This window comes from Salvia hispanica, chromosome 3, assembly GCF_023119035.1.
Source record: "Salvia hispanica cultivar TCC Black 2014 chromosome 3, UniMelb_Shisp_WGS_1.0, whole genome shotgun sequence".
NCBI lineage: Eukaryota > Viridiplantae > Streptophyta > Magnoliopsida > Lamiales > Lamiaceae > Salvia > Salvia hispanica.
The window spans coordinates 22,434,048-22,454,186 of NC_062967.1; the positions used below are offsets into that span (position 1 = coordinate 22,434,048).

At 40.0% G+C, this 20,139-nt stretch overlaps 2 protein-coding genes across 2 annotated transcripts; both read left to right on the forward strand.

Annotated features, from left to right (window-relative positions):
* The first annotated feature begins 557 nt into the window (after nt 1–557).
* On the forward strand, nt 558–1,986 carry LOC125215823 (zeatin O-xylosyltransferase-like). Its single transcript, XM_048117390.1, has one exon. It carries the CDS (start codon nt 591–593, stop codon nt 1,917–1,919), a length of 1,329 nt encoding a protein of 442 aa, XP_047973347.1. The 5' UTR covers nt 558–590; the 3' UTR covers nt 1,920–1,986.
* Nucleotides 1,987–10,140: 8,154 nt separating this feature from the next.
* Nucleotides 10,141–11,650, forward strand: LOC125209603. The gene is made up of 3 exons (XM_048109196.1): nt 10,141–10,258; nt 10,700–11,080; nt 11,190–11,650. The coding sequence occupies exons 1-3, from the start codon at nt 10,141–10,143 to the stop codon at nt 11,648–11,650; spliced, it is 960 nt and encodes a 319-aa protein (XP_047965153.1).
* Nucleotides 11,651–20,139: the final 8,489 nt, after the last annotated feature.

The window sequence follows — 20,139 nt, forward strand, 5'->3', positions numbered from 1 at the left end:
GCATGAACCAAGTGTGTCAAAGTGATAATTGTCTCTCTAATGAAAAAAATATAAATAAATACTTCCCCCATCCCATTTAAAATGTCCATCTTTTATTTTATATTAGGAAATAAATTTATCTCCTCTCTTCTTATTAAAATATTCAACTATTTTTTTCATTCAAGAACATGGAGCTTTTACTGTTAGGTATACTCTCTCCTTATTAAAATATATATTCAACCATTTTTTTCTAACTCAAGAATTTGAAGCTCTTACCGAGTACTTTATTTTTAAAATATCAACAACCGCAAAAATCATTTCATCGATACTATATGTCATATTTTTAAAAAATAGAAACCACAGATAATATTAGTACAATATATAGGACTAAATATGTAATTCCCTTTAAATTTTATAATGAAACATAATTAAAATAAATTAGCGATGTAAAGTTTTATGAAAATGCAAAAAATAGTGGATGAGTTTTTGCAGTGGCGAAGTCAAATTTGGTGTTTTCAATTGGTTGGAGCCTAAGAGATATATAATTCAGGTATATAAAGACGATAAGAAATGAAAAGTGAGAAGCATCATCAAAGAGCTTACTTACCTCAATGGAGAAGCATGAAATTGCAGTGATCACAGTTCCATTTCCGGGGCAAGGCCACCTCAACCAGCTGCTTCAGATCTCCGCCCTCCTCTCCTCCCACGGCCTCCCCGTCTACTACGCCGCCGCCGCCATCCACAACCGCCAAGCCCGAGCTCGCCTCAACGGCTTGAACGTCGCCCAAATCCACTTCCACGACCTTCCCACTCCTCCCTTCGCCTCTCCTCTCCCCGATCCTAACTCCTCAATCAAATTCCCCACGCAGCTCCAGCCCGCCTGGACGGCCTCCTTAGCCCTCCGAGAACCGCTCGCCGCCTTCCTCACCGACGTCGCCGCGAAATTCAAGCGAATCGTCGTCGTTCACGACTCGATGATGGCGGCCGCGGTCCAGGACGTCGCCTCGATTCCTAACGCCGAATCCTACGCGCTCTGGTGCATCTCTGCTTACTCTCTCGCTTCCTACTTCGCCAGAGACGAATTGAAAGCGGTATCCTCTTTCGAAGAGGACGAATTGCCGGAGGAGATCCGAAATCTCACGATGCTGCAACAGGAGCCGCTGAAATTGAGATCCGGAGATCTGTACAACACCTGCAGATTGATCGAATCGCCGTATCTGGAGATGCTAGAGAGAGAACAGTCGGTGCGGAATTGGGCGATAGCTCCGATCCTGCCGCCGCCGGATGAAAATCAATCTCACAGAACCCTAGATTGGCTCGATCAACACGATCCGGATTCCGTGATCTACGTTGCGTTCGGCACCACGATTTCGATGTCGGACGATGAAATCAGGGAGCTCGCCTTCGGATTGGAGCAGAGCGGAGTGAAATTCTTATGGGTGCTGAGAGATGCCGATAGAGGCGACGTGTTTGATGACCAGATCCGGCGAGCTAGGGTGCCGGAGGGGTTCGAGGAGAGGGTGGAAGGGGTGGGGATGGTGGAGAGAGGGTGGGCGCCGCAGCCGCAGATCCTGGCGCATCCGGCGATAGGGGGGTTTATGAGCCACTGTGGGTGGAATTCGTGCATCGAGAGTGTGACGACGGGAGTGGCGATGGCGGCGTGGCCTATGCATTCGGATCAGCCCAGGAACACTGAGCTGATTACACAAGTGTTGAGAGTGGGAGTTGCGGTGAGAGAGTGGAGAGAGAGGAAGGAGGTTGTGAAGGCGGGGAGTATTGCGGAGGTGGTGAGGAAGTTGATGACGTCGGAGGAAGGGGTTGAGATGCGGCGGAGGGCGAAGGAGCTGGGCGCTGCTGTAAGGCGGGGTGCTCAGCCAGGCGGCGCTGCTCGTGCTGAATTGGAATCGTTCGTAGACCATGTAACCAGACACAAACACTGAATGAATTTACTACTATTATTACATTTTCTATTTTTAATTAATTATACTACTACCAAATTTGAACTTATATTCTGTTCTATATTAATAAATATTGCCATCTTACAAGAAAGAAAATTAATTTTGAGAAATATTTTATGTCATCGTAAAGGCACTCCGCATTTTTAAATGCTAGATATGGATGAATGAGAAGATGAAGAAAATAATTGGCCAATTAATATATGGACAAGATTTATATACACTTTATTTGTCTAATTTTAAGTCATACATTTTTCTTTAATACCTTTAGACACATTTTCAAAAGTATATAGGACATCATTTTTTATTTAATTTAAATATTTTTTTACTTTATTCTCTTTTTACTCTATTAACAAAACAAAATTGTATCAATTTTTTTATTAAATAAGAAATACTATGTCAATTAGTTGACGGAGGAAGTGTATACTATAGGCAAGAAGAAATTTAGAGAGGTCGAGATTCCGAGAAATGTTCAAACAATAATTTATAAAAGAAAGGATACAAAAAGGGTCCATTATCAGGATAACAAAAAAGATAGTATGTTTTGAGAACAAGTATTATCACTCGTGCTATGCACGAGATATAAGATTTTCAAATAATGAAAATAAGTTTTAAGATAAGTAGATTTTAAAAAAGAATAAAGAGAATATAATAATATTTATACTTAAGAATATGTGTTAATTAAAATAAATATTCATACCACTATAAAAAGTTAAAAATACAATAAACAATAACAAAAAGAAAAATGTGTCTCACACTCCACTCTAAATGGAACATGTCATATTTGATAAACGATTTTATACAATTTTAATTTCTGGTATGAATGGAGTAAAATAAAATAATAAAACGATAAAGAGGAAATAAGCAACTAAGGATTAAAGAGTATGGGTTAATTTGACTAAGATTTACAGATAAAAGATGAGATAAAGGATGCGACTAAAGATCAAAAAGAAAAAAAAGCATATAATAATAAATAAATATTTCAATACATAACATAAGTATGCATACATAAAAATAAAAAATTTAGAAGTAACCACAAACCATTAGTAAATTAAATAAAGATATAATTATATATTATATAACTTGAATATTAAATATAAATAAAATTTTATATAAATTAATAAACTGCTAAATAATTTTATATACTACTAAATTGGAATAAAAAATATTATTTATAGATATAAATTTAAATATTTAAATTAAAAGAAATTTAATATAAAAAATAACTATTACACAAAGTCCAAAACTATCTGACCAATAACAATAACTTAATAAGTTTCATGATAGATAGAATGAAGAAGTTTATCAACATGTAGAATACAGTAATAATAAGGGAATACAAAGTATATAGTACTTCCTCCGTCCAGCAATAGAAGTCCCGTTTTTCCATTTTGGGACGTCCGGGAATAGGAGTCCCGGTTCTACTTACCATATTTGGACAATCTAATTACCCTACTCATTCACTTAAATTTCAAAAATGCCATCCAAAAACCCCCCAAATTGATTCCCTAATTTCCATTCTCTCTCTCATTCTCCCATTCTCTCTCGGAAAACTTAATCCTCCACCGCCTCCACCGCCGCCTCCACCATGCTGCCTCCACCGCGCCGCTGCCATCGCCATCGCCTCCTTATCGTCCGTCGCCTCCACCACGCTGCCTCTACCACGCCGCCGTACCACGCCGCCTCCACCGTCTCCTCATCGCCCACCGCCTCCACCGCGCCGCCTCCTCCACCCCATATCGAACCATAATCGGTCATCTCCTTCTCTCTGGAATACAGTCCAAAAATTGTCCCTTATCTCTCTCTCTCAGCGAACCCTAATCCCCTTCCTCTTCTTAAAATTAATTGTTGTGTTAAGTGTAATTAGGTTTTTTCGACTGGTTCTGTGCCTGATTTGGACAAAGATCCAAAACATTGTTGTATTGGAGTATTAATTTCAAAAAAAATTGTTCTTGAAAAGTCTGTTCTTGTTGCCTTTCTAAAGTCCACTTCTTCCCCACACTACGAGTGAAAGGGAAAATGTAAAGACTACCATTAAACCAGCACAAGCGAGACTTACTATATCCATGTGCATTATGCCCCCTAATTTCTATAAATACGAAGGAATTATTCCTCCGTAATAATAGTGGAATTTGCCTTTCTGCGATTTTTGATCTTTGATTTAAGTTTGGTGCTAGATTTGATTCATTAATCTCATCTTTTGAAATCGATTCAGATTGGGTTTGATTTAAAGTGTGGTTTTTGCTGCGTGTATTGCCTTGAGCTGGTTTGGTTTGGTTTGGCTCCGTTCTTGGTGTTTAAATCTTCATATTGTGACTACAATTAGTGAATTTTGTTTACTTTGATTGTGGGATAATTTGGAATAAAAATAGTGATAAAAAAAACTAAAATAAAAAAATTATTGCACCATAAAAGATGAATTTATAAATTAAATATTTTAAGTGGACCCAAAATTCCACTATCACACACCATTTATTACACACTCCAAAATTTTCTTAAAACCCGTGCCTTTTAGAAATGGGACTGCTATTGCTGGACGGAGGGAGTATATCATAATTGATACCCCTTTGGTCCAACCGAAGATGTTTCATTTTTCTTTTTGGTTTATTCAACCAGGATGACCTACTACTAAAAATAGAAACACCTTTATCTATATTTTATTTAATCTCTCTCACTTTATTTTCTCCACATAACACATTTATCTCTAATTAGGGCGTGTTTGATTGCCCGAAGAGGGTAAGATAAGAGTCCTTATCTAGGGCGTATCTATGCTTTGGTAGCCCTGATATTGTTACACGATGACCCGGCATACACCTTCCAACCCGGAAGAATTTAAGATACCAACCATGTTTTCCTGTATATACCTATCACGGTTTTCGACTCCGATAAGCTGGTGTGCTGCAAACCCCGACAGTGAGGATACCATTAAATCCCCATATAACCCTTTCTCATATGTACCTCAATATTCTAGCCGCGCTTGAGGATATCGCCGCCGATTTATTTTATTTTACAATTTATTTTTCTCCGGCCGTCTGCCCAAGCCGATTTCAGATTGTAAGTGCATTTTCTTGTATCAATTTTTAATAATGTTGAATTGCAAACATTCTTCTCAAATTGTAATCGCAAAAAATATTTTGTAATGTCTCCGATATTGCTTGTACCGAATTAATAAGATTGGGCATCTGCAAGTCGGATCTCAATGGCTAGCGATGAAGACATCAGAAAGGTTAGGCAATCTTCAGCAGGACCTAATTCCCAATGATTTGAATGTATAGATACTAATTTTCTGAACGGTTGGCCTTGCATTTGTGCATAGTCTGTTTAATGCTTTTGGTTTGGTTATTTGTTTATATCGTCATTGGTCTGTTCCACCGTGTTCGGTGCAGTGCGCTACTTGGTAGTCGATAGTTAATCTGGGTAGATGTATGGAACTTAGTTGGATGCACTTTGACAGTAGAATGCGTATGCCAATAAGATCTTGAATGTTGTTTTTTTTTTTTTCACCCAGTTGGCCGACCTATTAGTACGATGTGTTAAAAATTAAGCCTCTTTTTGTTAGATCGTTGTTATTTGGAATTGAGTTCTCTTTAGTTTTCTGTAGATATTTGATTGGTATTTTATTGAGTTGCAATATGAATCAGGATTTCGGGCCAGAAACAGACATGACTACCATGCTGGTTATGATTGAAGAGATAATAAGGAACTACCAACTTAACTTGTTACTCATATCTTTTATGATCACACTGATAACCCCGCAAACCCGCAAGCGAAGACGTTGGAATCGTTTAGGCCAGTCAGAGGTTCTGGACTCCATTCTGGCCCATGTACGCCAGCTGGACAGGCTTGTTCGGGTGTCAGATCAGGCATGTATTGATAATTTAAGAATGGATAGGAACACATTTGGGCGACTATGTCGTATACTTCGAGACCGTGTGGGTTTAATCGACCAAAGGGTAGTTACTGTGGAAGAACAGGTCGCTATGTTCTTGTGTGTTCTATCCCACCACAAGAGATCGCGCATAGTAGGGCACAATTTTATGAGATCATCCCAGACCGTCTCCAAATATATACACACCGTGCTACGAGGCATCCTGACACTCCATGACATATTTTTGGTGAAGGCTCCGCAGCTGATTCTAGAATTTTAAGGGACGCCATAAGCAGGCTCTTAGGTCTTAAAGTTCCTAAAGGGAATGTTAAGTAGATTGTTAATATCTTAGTATACAAATATTTGATTCAATCTTCGTTTCATTCTTTAGGATGCTACTACCTATGTGACAATGCATATCCCAACGCTGATGGTTTCATGACGCCATACAAAGCTGTCTGTTACCACCTTAAGGAATGGGGCGTTGGGAGGCAAGCACCCCAAACACCAGAGGAGTTGTTTAACCTTAGACACGCCAAGGCTAGGAATGTCATTGAAAGATCGTTCGCGGTGCTGAAGATGCGATGGGGTATCCTCCGATCCGCAAGCTTTTATCCGATAGAAGTTAAACGGGCCTCATAATTGCTTGCTTTCTTCTACACAATTTCATCCGTAGTGAAATGGTGGTTGATCCCGTTGAGGCTGAGCTAGCCAATGAGGCTGACATCGACGAGGAAAATGAAAATGACCCTCTATTAGGGTGTGACAACATTAGTAGCGTGGAAGCATCAGCGATATGGACCCAAAAAAGGGATGATCTTGCACGTGATATGTGGGTCGATAGAACTCATGGATGAACTGGGACGTGTGTGATGAATAAGTGATCTCGAGTACTGGTTTATGTAATGCTGCAACGTTTTAGTTTCTATTTTATGGTCTGACTCATTTTACTTTGTTGTATTATCACATTGGTCTAATGTTTGCAGTTTTGTTGTATTGAGAACAAATTATTTGTCCGCATATATAATCGATGTTTTGTTTATGCATTTTGGTTAAGTTATTTCATGGTGAATGAATGTCGAGTTTAACCATAGCCATCGACGTTTCACATGTTTCGTTTGAAATATAAAGAAAAGGCATGTGAGTAAGCCTTTTTCGGTCAAGAATGATCTGAGAAGGCGATAGTGAATAAACATTATCAATACCTCGATGCATACATTACATTAATCTGATTGTGATGAATGTAGCAAAATAATCACAATCACCAACTTCTACATAACCTCCTAACACGCTAATATAGTCCACAGCCGATCAGGAAAATGGGGTGATCTACCATCACCAAATACCAAGCTATAACACACCATACACTAAAAGATACAAATAGATGGACCTCAACTGATTTAGGGACGATCAAACCACACATAGAACTGAACATCACTCGCATCAATGAGTTTGAAGTGGCATTGCACGCCGACCACCAGCTTGCGGAAAGATTTGAAGCGTCTCCATCTCTTTTTCACCCAAATCTTGGTGTCACTATGCTCGAGAGTCACAAACGAAGTGTCTCCATTCACATTGAAGTAAACCGGATGTTCAAGCGAAATCATTCGAATGTGGCGGCGCCAGAAAGCCATTGGAATCTCCAAGGTCCGGTTGATGTTTGACCTGTCTAGAGTAATGGTGAAAGTCGGCATCCATCAACATCTACCAGTACTCTTTCCGGTGCATAGTCATTGTCGTCCGAGGAGACTAGCACTTCTGTGTCCGATGGCTCGTAGTCGGCGGATGTGTCAACATCCGGGGCATCGTTGTGGTCGGAATCTCTATATCGTAGATCTAGTCAAATATTATTGAAAATATGTTACAGTTCAGAGGCAAAAAACCATCCACAACGGTATACATGATGTTTGCAAAATATTACCTTGTACATCGTCGAGACGAGGGCATCCCGTTCTCGGGTCGTAGCGCTTCACATGGAATACGCACGCGTCCACCATAGTAAACGTAAGCACATCGTCGTGTACAATGTTGTAAATACAGCGGAAGTCAGACCATCCCGTGTAGAAGTGGCAACCACTAGCGATCTTCAATAGCCTTACTGGCCAAACCTTCCCGTGGGCCGTGGTGAGACGACGGTCAATCGACAGATCCGCACCATGAAGAGCCACAAATTCCAGTGGAATGCGCTACAATTATGCAGAAATTTCAATTAGAACAGACAAGCGATATGCTGCGGTAACATGATAGGCAAAGCAAAGCATTCAGAAATGATTAACCAACTCGTTCAAGCTGTGATCAACGAAGATCTTCTTCATGAAAGAGGGCAGATATGCGGGTGTGGTAAAATATCCGTAGTTCCTCTTCCATGTAGTAATTTTTGAGTAGATATGCGGGTGCGGTAAAATATCCGTATTGGGAAATTCACGCATTATCGCCTCCCTCGCGCGAACGAGTTAGCCATTGCGGAATCCATTGCCGGACTTCCATCCATTAGCGGTAAGCTCATTCAATGTAGCCATTAGGATCTCTTCCTCACGAACCGACCATATGCGTCGTGACCGGTCAGCTTTCCTGTTCATTGCCAGATCATTGCTACCTACAACCACATACAAAATACACCCAATTGCTAAGACTATCAAAATATCCAGTTGAAATGTGTAAAATTTATATTTTATAAAAAAATTAATTCAATTATACCTTCCGGGCTACCATCGTCGTCGCTAACATCAATGTGTTGGGATGCCATATCAAGCAAACGCTATCTGAAATCGGAAATGGCACGGCTTTAGGAACCATTAATAAGCAATTAGTAGGTCTCTTCAAATATGTAGGCACACGATAGTCGGAGTATTTATGGAAGCGAAAATTTAGATCCACATGCCGCAAAATTGGGATTTTGACTAAAACACCGTCAATCAATTTTAACACATTAACCTTAACACTGATGCTTGTAAGTAAACCTATACACATAATTGACAGTAATTAACAATCTACTATCAAGGAATGCAAGCCTATAAGTTCAGGTGTACCGATGAAGTCGTGTGCATTTACATACATGTGTTATAGTCGGATTTAGGGTCTTCAAACCGTAAGCAACCAAAGTTGCAGACCTTGGCTTGTTTTCAGCATTATAAGTCGGAAGATTTTTGTTAATGGCGCGAGATGAAAAAAAAATTGTGCGCCGCTCTAAAATAATCTAGGTTTTCAAGGACAATAATGGAAATAATCTAATTTAATGAGGACAAATATGACATTCATCACGCGCCCTTATCATTAGTTTCCATTATGCATATCAAAAGCAGTTTATGTTATCTTAAAACCCTTATCAGGGCAAACAAAGTTGAGAGTGTGATAAGCTCTATCAGCCATATCCGACAAATCCACATATACTATCATATCTAGACAAATCATATCTGGGCAATCAAACGCGCCCTTAAGGTAGGAAGTAGTAGTAGTATTTATTTAATTAGAGACCAATTAAAATTATATACAATAAATTGGAGACTAACTAAAATACTACTTTCTCCGTCTACGAAAAATAGAATATATTTGCCATTTTTGGTTGTCCTCGAAAAATAGACCAAGTTTGAAAAATGACCCCACATTTGCTACCTAACATAATTAAACACTACTAATATTATGGACCCCACATTCTACTAACATTATGTCTCTTACTTTTTTTCTTCTTTCTTATTTTACCAATTCCATATCAAAACCTATGCCATTCACAATATGGTCTATTTTTTTTGGACAGATGGAGTACATAGAAGACTAATTAAAATGTATTTTAAATATTTTAGCGAAGTAAATATAGGATGAAAATTGAAAAGATTTTATATTTGTATTCTCATATAGCTTATGAATTAATTTATTTTTAAAAAGTATTACAATAGTGAATAAAACTTCAATTTTGACCCAAGTAAAGGCAAATTATACTCTTTAGCTCAATTCCAATTTTTACTCAAATTAAAGACTAACAGTATATAAATATAATTACAAAAAAGAATTTAAATTAAAAAATATACAGCCCAAATATCAAATCTAATTTTTAAAACATAAATATAATGATACAAAGTTCATAACACCCAATATAGAACTCGATATTATAAATTTTTCAAATCATAAAATTCAACACATATACAACCCAAATAATATACTCCATAAATTATAATTTTAATATAAATAAACCCAAATAATTATACTCCATAAATTAAAATACCCTAAATAAAAAGCGGCGTCTCATTCTCTCTCCCTCTCTCCCAAATCGGCGCCTGCACTCTCCCTCTCCCTCTTTCTCTCTCAATCACGCCGGCAAGCCCACCAGCCTGCATCACCGCCATGCCTTCCGCTCTGCCTCACCGCTCCTCCATTACCCTTCCCCTGCCGGTCTCCTTGTCCATGCTCAGGCACAAGATGACGTCCTACAATGAGGGAATGGAGGGAGCTTTGCTTCAGGGTGTAGATTGTAGAACTGTGTTGAAATATAAGAGTTGAAATAATAAATAAAGTGGAAGAGTGTGCTCGTGAAATAAGAAGAGAATTAGTTAAAGTTAGTTAGAAGAGAATTCTTTCTGTGCGGTCAGTTCTCATGCACCCGCGTGCATGCGTGTTGCATGTTAGCTAGATGATCTAATAGTATAAATAAGCAGCTACTCATGTATCTCTTTTTCATATTGAATGAATGAGAAAATATCTTTTCTCTAATCTTATTTGAGAATCTTTTCTCTCTATGTTTTCTCTCTATGTTTTCTCTCTATGCTTTCTATATGGTATCAGTGAAATTTTTTTGAATTCCACTTCTTTCTCTGATTGTGTGATGGCTCGAGGTGGTAATGCCGGACATAATGCCGGAAATATTGCCAGAAATAATGTCGGCAATGGTGGTAATGTGGTTTAGAGGACAATTCCAGTCCTTACTACCTTCATCTAAGCGATAGTCCTAGGATTGCAGCTAGTTTCTCACAAGTTCTCATCGGCTCAAATTATCTCAACTGGAGTAGATCGGTCGACACCGCCTTGTTGGCTAAAAACAAGCTGCTATTTGTCAATGGTGGCTTGCTTCGGCCAGATGAAGATCATCTACTCTTTCCGCAGTGGATTCGCTGCAACAGTATGGTCGTTTCATGGCTCAGGAATTCGGTTTTGCCGCATATTTGTTCAAGCGTGATGTATTTGGGGAACGCCAATGAAATCTGGACAGATTTGCACGATTGCTTCTCTCAATCTGATTCAGCACGTTCCTATCAGCTTCGACAACAAATAATGAATCTCAATCAAGGTCAGAATGATGTTAGCACCTATTTTACTAATATGAGGGTTGTATGGGATGAATTTAAACATTTTCGGTCAATTTCCTGGTGTACTTGCTCTACCTGCCGTTGCTATAGTGCACGGAGGTGGCAGGCTTCTCAAGAGGAAGCTTACACGATGCAATTCCTCATCAGTCTCAATCCTTCATTCTCTCAAATCAGATCTAACATCCTCTCTACCGTCTCTGTCTAAGACTTTCTCCCTGGTTGTACAAGAGGAGAGGCAGAGAAGTTTGGATCACAATTTTGGATCTACACCTCACTCTGCAAGCGAGCAGTTGTTCGCCGTTAATGCTGCTTCCTCATCTTATGGCCGAGGGAGGTTGTGTACTCATTGTGGTAAAAATAATCACACTGTTGATAGTTGTTTTGTTTTGCATGGTTTTCCACCAAGTTTTGGACGTGGCAGGGGGAAGCCTATGTCTAAGGATTCCATACAACCGAAATCAGTCAATTTAGTGGATGATAACCTGCTGATTATGGTGATAAGACCTCCTCAAATGTGGCTGGAAATTCCTCCATTACAGCAGGCTCTCTGACTTCGACTATGGAAAAATGTCAACAACTTATGGCTCTCCTGCAGTCTCAACTTGGCATATCCTCACCTCCCCAAATTCAAACTCCTTCACCAGAAAATGTCTCTGCCGCTCTCATACATTCATCCACTTCATCATCTCAGATAACACCTCCTCAATTTACTGGTACAATCTCTTTCACACCCTTTGTTGCTACTGTTACTTCCCCTCCTTCATGGCTGATAGATACTGGTGCTACTCATCATGTTTGCTACAATTTATCTCTATTTGATTCATACTCTCCTGTAAATGATGCCTTTGTTAATCTAACCATTGGTGGAACAGTTGTGGTGACACATATAGGCAATATACAGCTAACACCTTCACTTACTCTTTCCTCTGTGCTTTGTGTGCCTTCCTTCGCCTCTAACCTAATCTCTGCTCCTTAACTTCTTCCTTGCCTTGTGTTGTGAACTTTAATCATGATTCCCTCACAATCCAGGAAACTTCACGGGGGACTCTGATTGGGAAGGGTAAACGTGTTGGCAATATCTATACCCTTATTGTTGATTCTGGTATTTCCTCTAATTCCTCATCATCTGTTCCTGCTGTAAACTCTATAGTCTCTGTTGACATTTGGCACATGAGACTAGGTCATCCTTCCTTAAATAAACTCAAATGTATTTCTAATATCTTACATTTGCCAAATAAAAATATCTCTGTTTGTGATATCTGGCACATGTGATATCTTACGTTTAGCTTTTACCCCTTCTCAATCCATGGCAGAACCAACCTTTGATTTAATCCATTATGATGTATGGGGTCCTTTCAGCCCTTGCACCACTCAGGGATTTCATTACTTCCTCACCATAGTTGATGATGCATCTAGGTTCGTCTGGACTTTTCTGATGAAACATAAATCTGATGTGAATGATATCCTCACTCAGTTCTTACACAGTTTAGTAAGAAAATAAAAGTTCTTAGAGCTGATAATGCCCCAGAGTTTTCTATACCCTCTTTATATACTCAGTTTGACACCATCTTGCAACATTCTTGTGTTGAAACACCCCAACAAAATGCTAGGGTGGAGAGAAAACATCAACATCTCCTCAATGTAGCTAGGAGCCTCCTTTTCCAATCACATTTACCTGTGCAATTTTGGGGTGACTGCAGTTGCAGCTTACTTGATAAACAGAACACCTTCTTCTGTTCTCCCACAAAACACCACACCTTTCCAGATATTGTTCAATAAACAGCCTTCCTATTCACGTTTAAAAGTCTTTGGGTGCCTATCCTATGCTTCAACCTTACATAGAAACAGGGATAAATTCTCACCAAAGCTTCAAAATGTTTGTTCTTGGGATACCCTCCTGGTTATAAAGGGTATAAACTCCTCAACATAGAAATAATGCAGGAAATAATCACTCGAAATGTTGTGTTTCATGAAGCCATATTCCCATATTCCCATCACCTTCCATCCACTTTCCCAGACTCTAGACTCTAATCTCACTGCCTCACAAAATAATTCAGCCGCACCAAATAACTCTCTCGTCACCATTCCTAATGACTCTTCAGCCTCACAAAATAATAGCCTCTCTTCCACATCTTCTGAAAATAATCAGAATCAGCCACTCACCACCAGATTGGCAGGTTGATCAGTCCACCAGCTCATTTGACTGTTTATCTTTGTAATTCAGTCTCTTCGGCAACTCCTTATCCCATATCTTCATACTTCACACTTTTAAATCTATCCACATCATACCTCTGATATATCATTTTGATGACTGCAGTCTTTGAGCCAGCCACATATTCTCAAGCAGCTCTTATACCAGAGTGGCATATGGCCATTCAAGATGAATTGTCTGCTCTAAACAAAACCAACCCTTGGTATATTACATGTTAGAGTTTGTATATTAGAAATTACCTTTCGAGTGATTGAATATTGTTAAAACTCTTATTTTATTTTCCAAATGAATAAACAGATTATTTTTGTCATAATGTTGTTATGTTTTACATTTAATGGATGTTTATTGCATATTTAAATGTATAAGTAACTTAACAAAGTCTAAGTCTTTGTTTTAGTAGACCGGTTGTGGGCGTCGTCCACTTTAAGGTAACACGGTCAGTTCTAAACAAAGAAAAAGAATAATTTCACAACCTAGATAGGCTTAGACTACCTATCGTGAAAGGTTGATCTAACAGCGAGACAGTCTTTATGCTATCTACTGAAAGGCGAGGTCTCGTAAATTATTTCTCAATCAATGTACGTTAGCATTGAGCATACGGTATTGATTATGCACTACTTTGACTTACCAAATGGTGCGGGTTTTTCGCAACCCAATAAACCTGGTATATTGGGTAGTGGTGATTAATATCTAGCGGTGCTAGGATTGCTATTATGTTGAATCGTGCACGAGATGAGTCTCGTTTGATAACATCCTCAAGAGAAGCTTGAAATAAGGTTTTATTATTCGGAACCTAGCTAGTTGGAGTTTAATTACTCTATGAATAATAAATAAGATTTTCTTGCTGAGTCATCTCTTGGAATAAATAAGATATTAATTAATTAAGTCCATAGCAGACAATAATTAATTAATGGATGTTTCTATCTTAAGCGTGGGAAATAAATATAAAGTATTGGAAACCCGAAGTACTTGTAATTTCGGATTTGGATGGGGAGTGCAGTATTACTTCTGTAGTGGCTGCTCGTAATATTCCAATTTTAAGCTTATATTAAATTGGGTTTAATTTAATTAGTAAAAAGCTAATTGGGGGAGTCCATATCCAAAGCCTTCCATAGATCCCTGACCGGGCCCAATATGTGACTTATTATAAATAGGAGAATAAATGAGACAGAATATAGACTTGTTTTTCTCTCAAAATTTCCGGCCCTCTCTATTCCTAGTAGAGGTCGAATTTTTCTCCTCCGTGGGAAAGGATTTCTGTCTTCTCTATTTAAGTCCTAGTGCGCTGGTGAGATCAGCCCACCACGATATCAGTTCACAGTTCGGGGAATCAGTCAGAAGATCCGTGGTTTTGTACTGAAGATCTTCACGTGGAGAAGGCGCTAGCTATCTTCGATTCTTTGGAGAATCATCAAGGTATAATGGCTAAACCTTAGAACAACATGTTTTAGGTTTCATTTAATTTAAAGCATGTTATTATTTGAGTTATCAGCATGATACGTGAGATAATTACGCGAATAGAATTTGTCTAAATAATCCGCTAAATAGAGATCTGATTATTATGTAATTGATTTATGCATGCGCTTCCGCTGCCAACCCCTTCATTACAGCCTTACCACCAGGTAAAGTTCCTATCGATTGCAAGTGGGTATTCAAGGTAAAGTTCCATGCTGATGGAACAGTTGAGAGATATAAAGCAAGGCTTGTTGCAAAAGGATATACTCAACTAGAAGGTGTGAACTTTCTAGATACATTCTCTCATGTGGCTAAGCTAACTACTGTGAAGTTCATGCTAGATCTAGCAGCAATTTATGATTGGGATCTATGGCATCTTGACATAAATAATGTATTCTTGTATGGAGATTTAGAAGAAGAAATTTATATGAACTTGCCTCTTGGGCTGTCTGTTGAGGGGGTCGAATCAGAACCAGGGACCAAACTTATTTTTAGGCTCAAGAAGTCCTTATATGGATTAAAACAACTTCTAGGCAGTGGTATCTCAAGCTATCAGAAGTTCTGAGCGGTTTTGGACTTCAACAGTCAGCCTCGGATCATTCCTTTTTCTACAAAAGAAGCAAGTCTGGTTTCTTTGGCATTGTTGTCTATGTTGGTGATATTTTGATAGCCACAAGTGACAAAGATGAAATAGAGAAGTTCAAAGAGTTCTTGGCTCAACATTTTAAGTTCAAAGATTTGGGTATTCCCCAATATTTCCTTGGTCTGGAAATTGCAAGAAGCATAGATGGAATTCTTGTCTCACAAAGGAAATATGCAATGGACTTGCTGAGAGATGCTGGCTTGCTGGGATGTAAACCCTCTTCTGTTCCCATGGGTCCTACCAAACAGTTGGCAAGAAGCAGGAAAAGCTATGGAAGAACCATCCAAGTATAGAAGATTAATTGGAAGACTCTTGTACTTATTTATCACTAGACCAGATGTGACTTTTGAAGTTCATAAACTAAGTCAATATGTCTCTAAACCTTGTGAAGATCACTGGTTAGCTGCAGAGAAAATTCTCAGATATATCAAGGGAACACCTGGACATGGCCTCTTCTATTCTAAAAGGACAGAACCAATGTTGAGTATCTTTTCTGATGCAGATTGGGCTGCTTGCCCTGACACCCGTAGGTCAATGACTAGTTATTGTTTGTTATTGGGATCTTCCTTGATATCTTGGAGAGCTAAGAAACAACATAAAATCTCAAGATCTTCAGCACAAGCTAAGTATAGAGCTACGGCTCAAGCTAGTTGTGAAGTGGTGTGGGCATCAAATCTCCTTGCAGATTTTGGTATAAAATGAGAAAGAGTTGTTCCTTTATATTGTGATAATCAAGCTGCTGTGCATATTTGCTCCAACCCGGTCTTCCATGAGCGTACGAAGCACATTGAGATAGACTGCCACACAGTGAGGGAGAAATACTTGGAAGGAATCATCAAACCTATGCATATCAGGAATACATTGCAGCTGGCTGACATCTCTTTTTCATATTGAATGAATGAGAAAATATATTTTCTCTCATCTTATTTGAGAATCTTTTCTCTCTATGTTTTCCCTCTATACTTTCTATAAACTGCAACAGATTCTCCCGACACCAACTCGGTCGCATTGTCTCCACATTCTCAAAAAGGAAGTAAAGAAATTGCCGTCCGAATTCTTAAAATAAATTGTAATATGATGATAAAATCTTGGAAAATACTTTCATCTTTTTCATCTCTGTTGTCTCTTTCATATGCTTTGTTTTTGTGGCATAATCTGCCAATTTTATATACTTTTTTGTCTTACCATTTTGTTTATACACTTAAATATGTTGAATAAATTCCATCTTTCATCTGATTCTTCAGAAAGAGGCATGTAGTTTCCTAAAGTAGAGAAATAGATTCATCTTCCCATTTGCCAAGAGAAATAGATTCATCTTCCCATCTACCATGAGAGTGGCTATCAGTGTTCAGATTTAATATAATAGATGGTAACAAAACTAAAAAAAGATAAACAAATTGGAGAAAGATAACAAACTATAGAAAAATGAATTAACATAACTAAGAAAGAAAGCATGATAGAAAAGATACAGAGAAAAAAAGCATGAAATCAATACATACAAAACATATTATAATTCGAAATTGCTTGAACATCAATTGTGGGAAAGGGTATTTATAGAGGCAAGGCTTCGATTTTTGTCTCTAAGTTTTGAAAGTTGAATTAAAAATGGACCAGTTCATCCACTTTTTCTGCATGATTGATTCAAAATATGATTCTCTAGTATAAAGAATAAATGCATTATTACACAGTGGTTAAAAAATAAAAAATGAAAATTTTACATTATTATACACCAATTTATTGAAGTATTCAATGGTTTTTGGGATATCTCAACAATGCACGATAATTTAGAAATATTGCCTAAAAACTGATAATTTATTGAAGCTGACAATTGTGAATATTGCCTAAAAACTGAGAAAAAAATATAATTTGTATCACCCAAATGTTTATTTAAGTTTATTGACAGTCTTGTATTTTCATAATTTCATTGTCATTTGGGGTTTATTTTCACGTGGTTACTTTACACCAGTTCATATGATTTGACCTATTAGCTAAAAAGTTATCTAATTTTTAGAGTGTCTTCGGCGGCGCCCCTCCCACTCGCCCTTCCCATGCCACGTCAGCACTAGCCCCTCCCATTCCACTGCCACATCACTAGCCCTTCCCACAATTAAATTAATTCACAATTAAAATTTAAATTCACGGAAATAAAATGTAAATTCACGGAAATAAAATTCGACACGAATACGAACGGGAAATACGAAAATTACATTAAAAAACAAAATTACATAATTAAAAAAAATTACATAATTTAAAAAAAAACATAGTAAAAATAAAATTACATAATCCCCTCGGCTTTCACTCCTCCTCCTCGTCCTCGTCCCCGTCGCCCGTGCCGCTGCCACCTCCGACGTCCCCGCCCCCGATCTCGACGCCATCATCATCAATGGGTGGCATCCCTAAATCGCGCCGACATCGGTCGACCATCTCCTTGCACAGCCTTCTCAAGACTGGATCGTGCGTGTTATACCACTTCAAAGTGATCTGCATCAGGGTCTTCGTTTGCTGCGCGCGGGCGAGGCTGTCGTCATCTTCTCCGGCTGGGACCTCCGATTCGACCTCGTAGGACCCGCTGCCGCTGCCGCTTCCCCTCGCCATCCGCTGCGCAACCTGTTGCCCCATCGGGCGACGACGACGGCGAGTGTCCGTTCGTGGTAGCGGGGCCACTTCCTCGGCTTCGGGGAGCTCGTGCGAACTAGCACTGCTGCTGTACTCACCGGAAGAGTTGATCTTCGTCCACTTCCAGCCCGATTCGACACCCACAGCAAATTTTTGCGAATCCTTGACCACGAGAAAGGCCTCCCACTGGTCAAACTCTTTGATCCCCGAGTCTTTGCTGGGGTACTGGGCTAAGGATTGTCTCCGCACATCATCCTCAGACATGCCGTTGCTTACCATGCGCATGTTGTTTTGGTAGATTGCGGCAAAACGACTGAGCTTAGGCCTCAATCGGAGCCACTGTTTCCGGCATATCTCGGGGATGCGAGGCTTCGCCCCAGGCGGTTTGTTGGCGTAGTAGGCGGCACTGATGCGATGCCACATTCGTTCAACATACTGGTTCGCTCTGGTGTAGGGATCCTCTACAACACCGACCCATGCCTTCACAAGCGCGGCATTTTCCCACACGGTCCAGATCGTCCTCCGCTCAGTCTCATCCACACCCTCCTCCCCTCCCATCCCCGTGTGTGAGGAAGAGCTCGGGACTTTGCCCTTGCCCCTACCCGCGCTCCTGGCCGTGGCCTTGCTTTTTCTCCTGCCCCTTACAGGCCCCGCTCTCCTCCTGGGGAGTCTCACGGATCGGCGATAGCCCCAGATCCTCAAAAGAGAAAGTCTCGATGCCGGCGTACTGAGTCTCCGGAACAGAAGAAGGGGAGTCATCGGCCAACAAATCTATATATGGCCGATAGACAGATTCCCCAGGCGTCCTCGGGCTCCTGTGCTGCATCGACCCACTCACCGACATATTTGGCGGCGTACCGCCCATCCCCACTGCCCCGGGCACCATCCCTCCCACCCCCGCCATATTTGGCGGCATACCGCCCATGCCCGCTGCCCCTGGCATAGTCACACCCATCCCCGCCATATTTGGCGGCATACCGCCCATCCCCGCAGTCCCACCCATCCCCGACATATTTGTCGGCATACCCGCTGCCCCCGGCATCATCTGACCCATTTGACTCATCCACGTGTATATATTGTAGAACATTTGGGGAGTCATCGTCGGCATACCGCCCATCCCCGCCATCCGGGGATTCATCCCCGCAAAATTTCCCTCCGCGCCGATGGGAATCGAGGGTGTGTTCCCTCCGCTCGTGGTGGGGGAGTTTCTGTTGTACTCCATTGTAGTAGAAATGAAATGTGTAGAGAGAGAGAAACTTGTTAACACAAGTGGGGTGAATGAAATGAATTTGGGGGAGCCCTATTTATAGAGTTTATTATTTATTAATTAAAAAAAAAATTGAAATGTCGGACGTCCGAGTGGGACGGGCGACCTTCGCCACAGTGGCGCCCGTCCCACTCGCCCATCGACGGGAGGGGCGAGGCCATCACAGGGTCACTCGGGACGGGCGTGGGCGCCCTTCCCGCCCACAATGGCGCCCGTCCGGTCGGACGTCGCCGACGGGCGAGTGGGAAGGGCGCCATTGGAGACACCCTTAAGAATGGTTTTGCACATTTACACATCTTTCAAATGTCTTTTAATAACCTAAAATTGTTTTACATGTGCCAAAACAATGAGAGCATGTAATATATTTAGATAAAATATGAGTCAAAAAGTTATCTAATATGATAAATCCAAATTTTATTAAAGTTGGAGGGGAAAAGTGGGCCAGCCAAAACTGTGGCTTTATATATGTATAGATTCGTGGAAGTGTCCTTTTTTTGCCAGCTTGGTTTGTTTGGACTAGTTTGCATGCATCGTGATATAGTCATGATGGGAAATCAAATTTCCTTTTGGCTTGTTACTTTGTTGCGACCTAATAGCTGCACGGATTTGCTGCTCCAATACTTTAACAAGTCAATATTTTTCAAGATGGCATTGCTCCAATGTTTACATGGGAAGATTGAGTAGCGACATAGATCTGTGGACTGCTGCACCTCAACGGAAGTGAAATCAAATTACCCTTTGGCTTATTACTTTGTTGCGACCTAATAACTTCACAGATTTGTTGCTCCAATACTTCAGCAACCCAATATTTTTCAAGATGATATTGTTCCGGTGGTCCAGAGCCTTT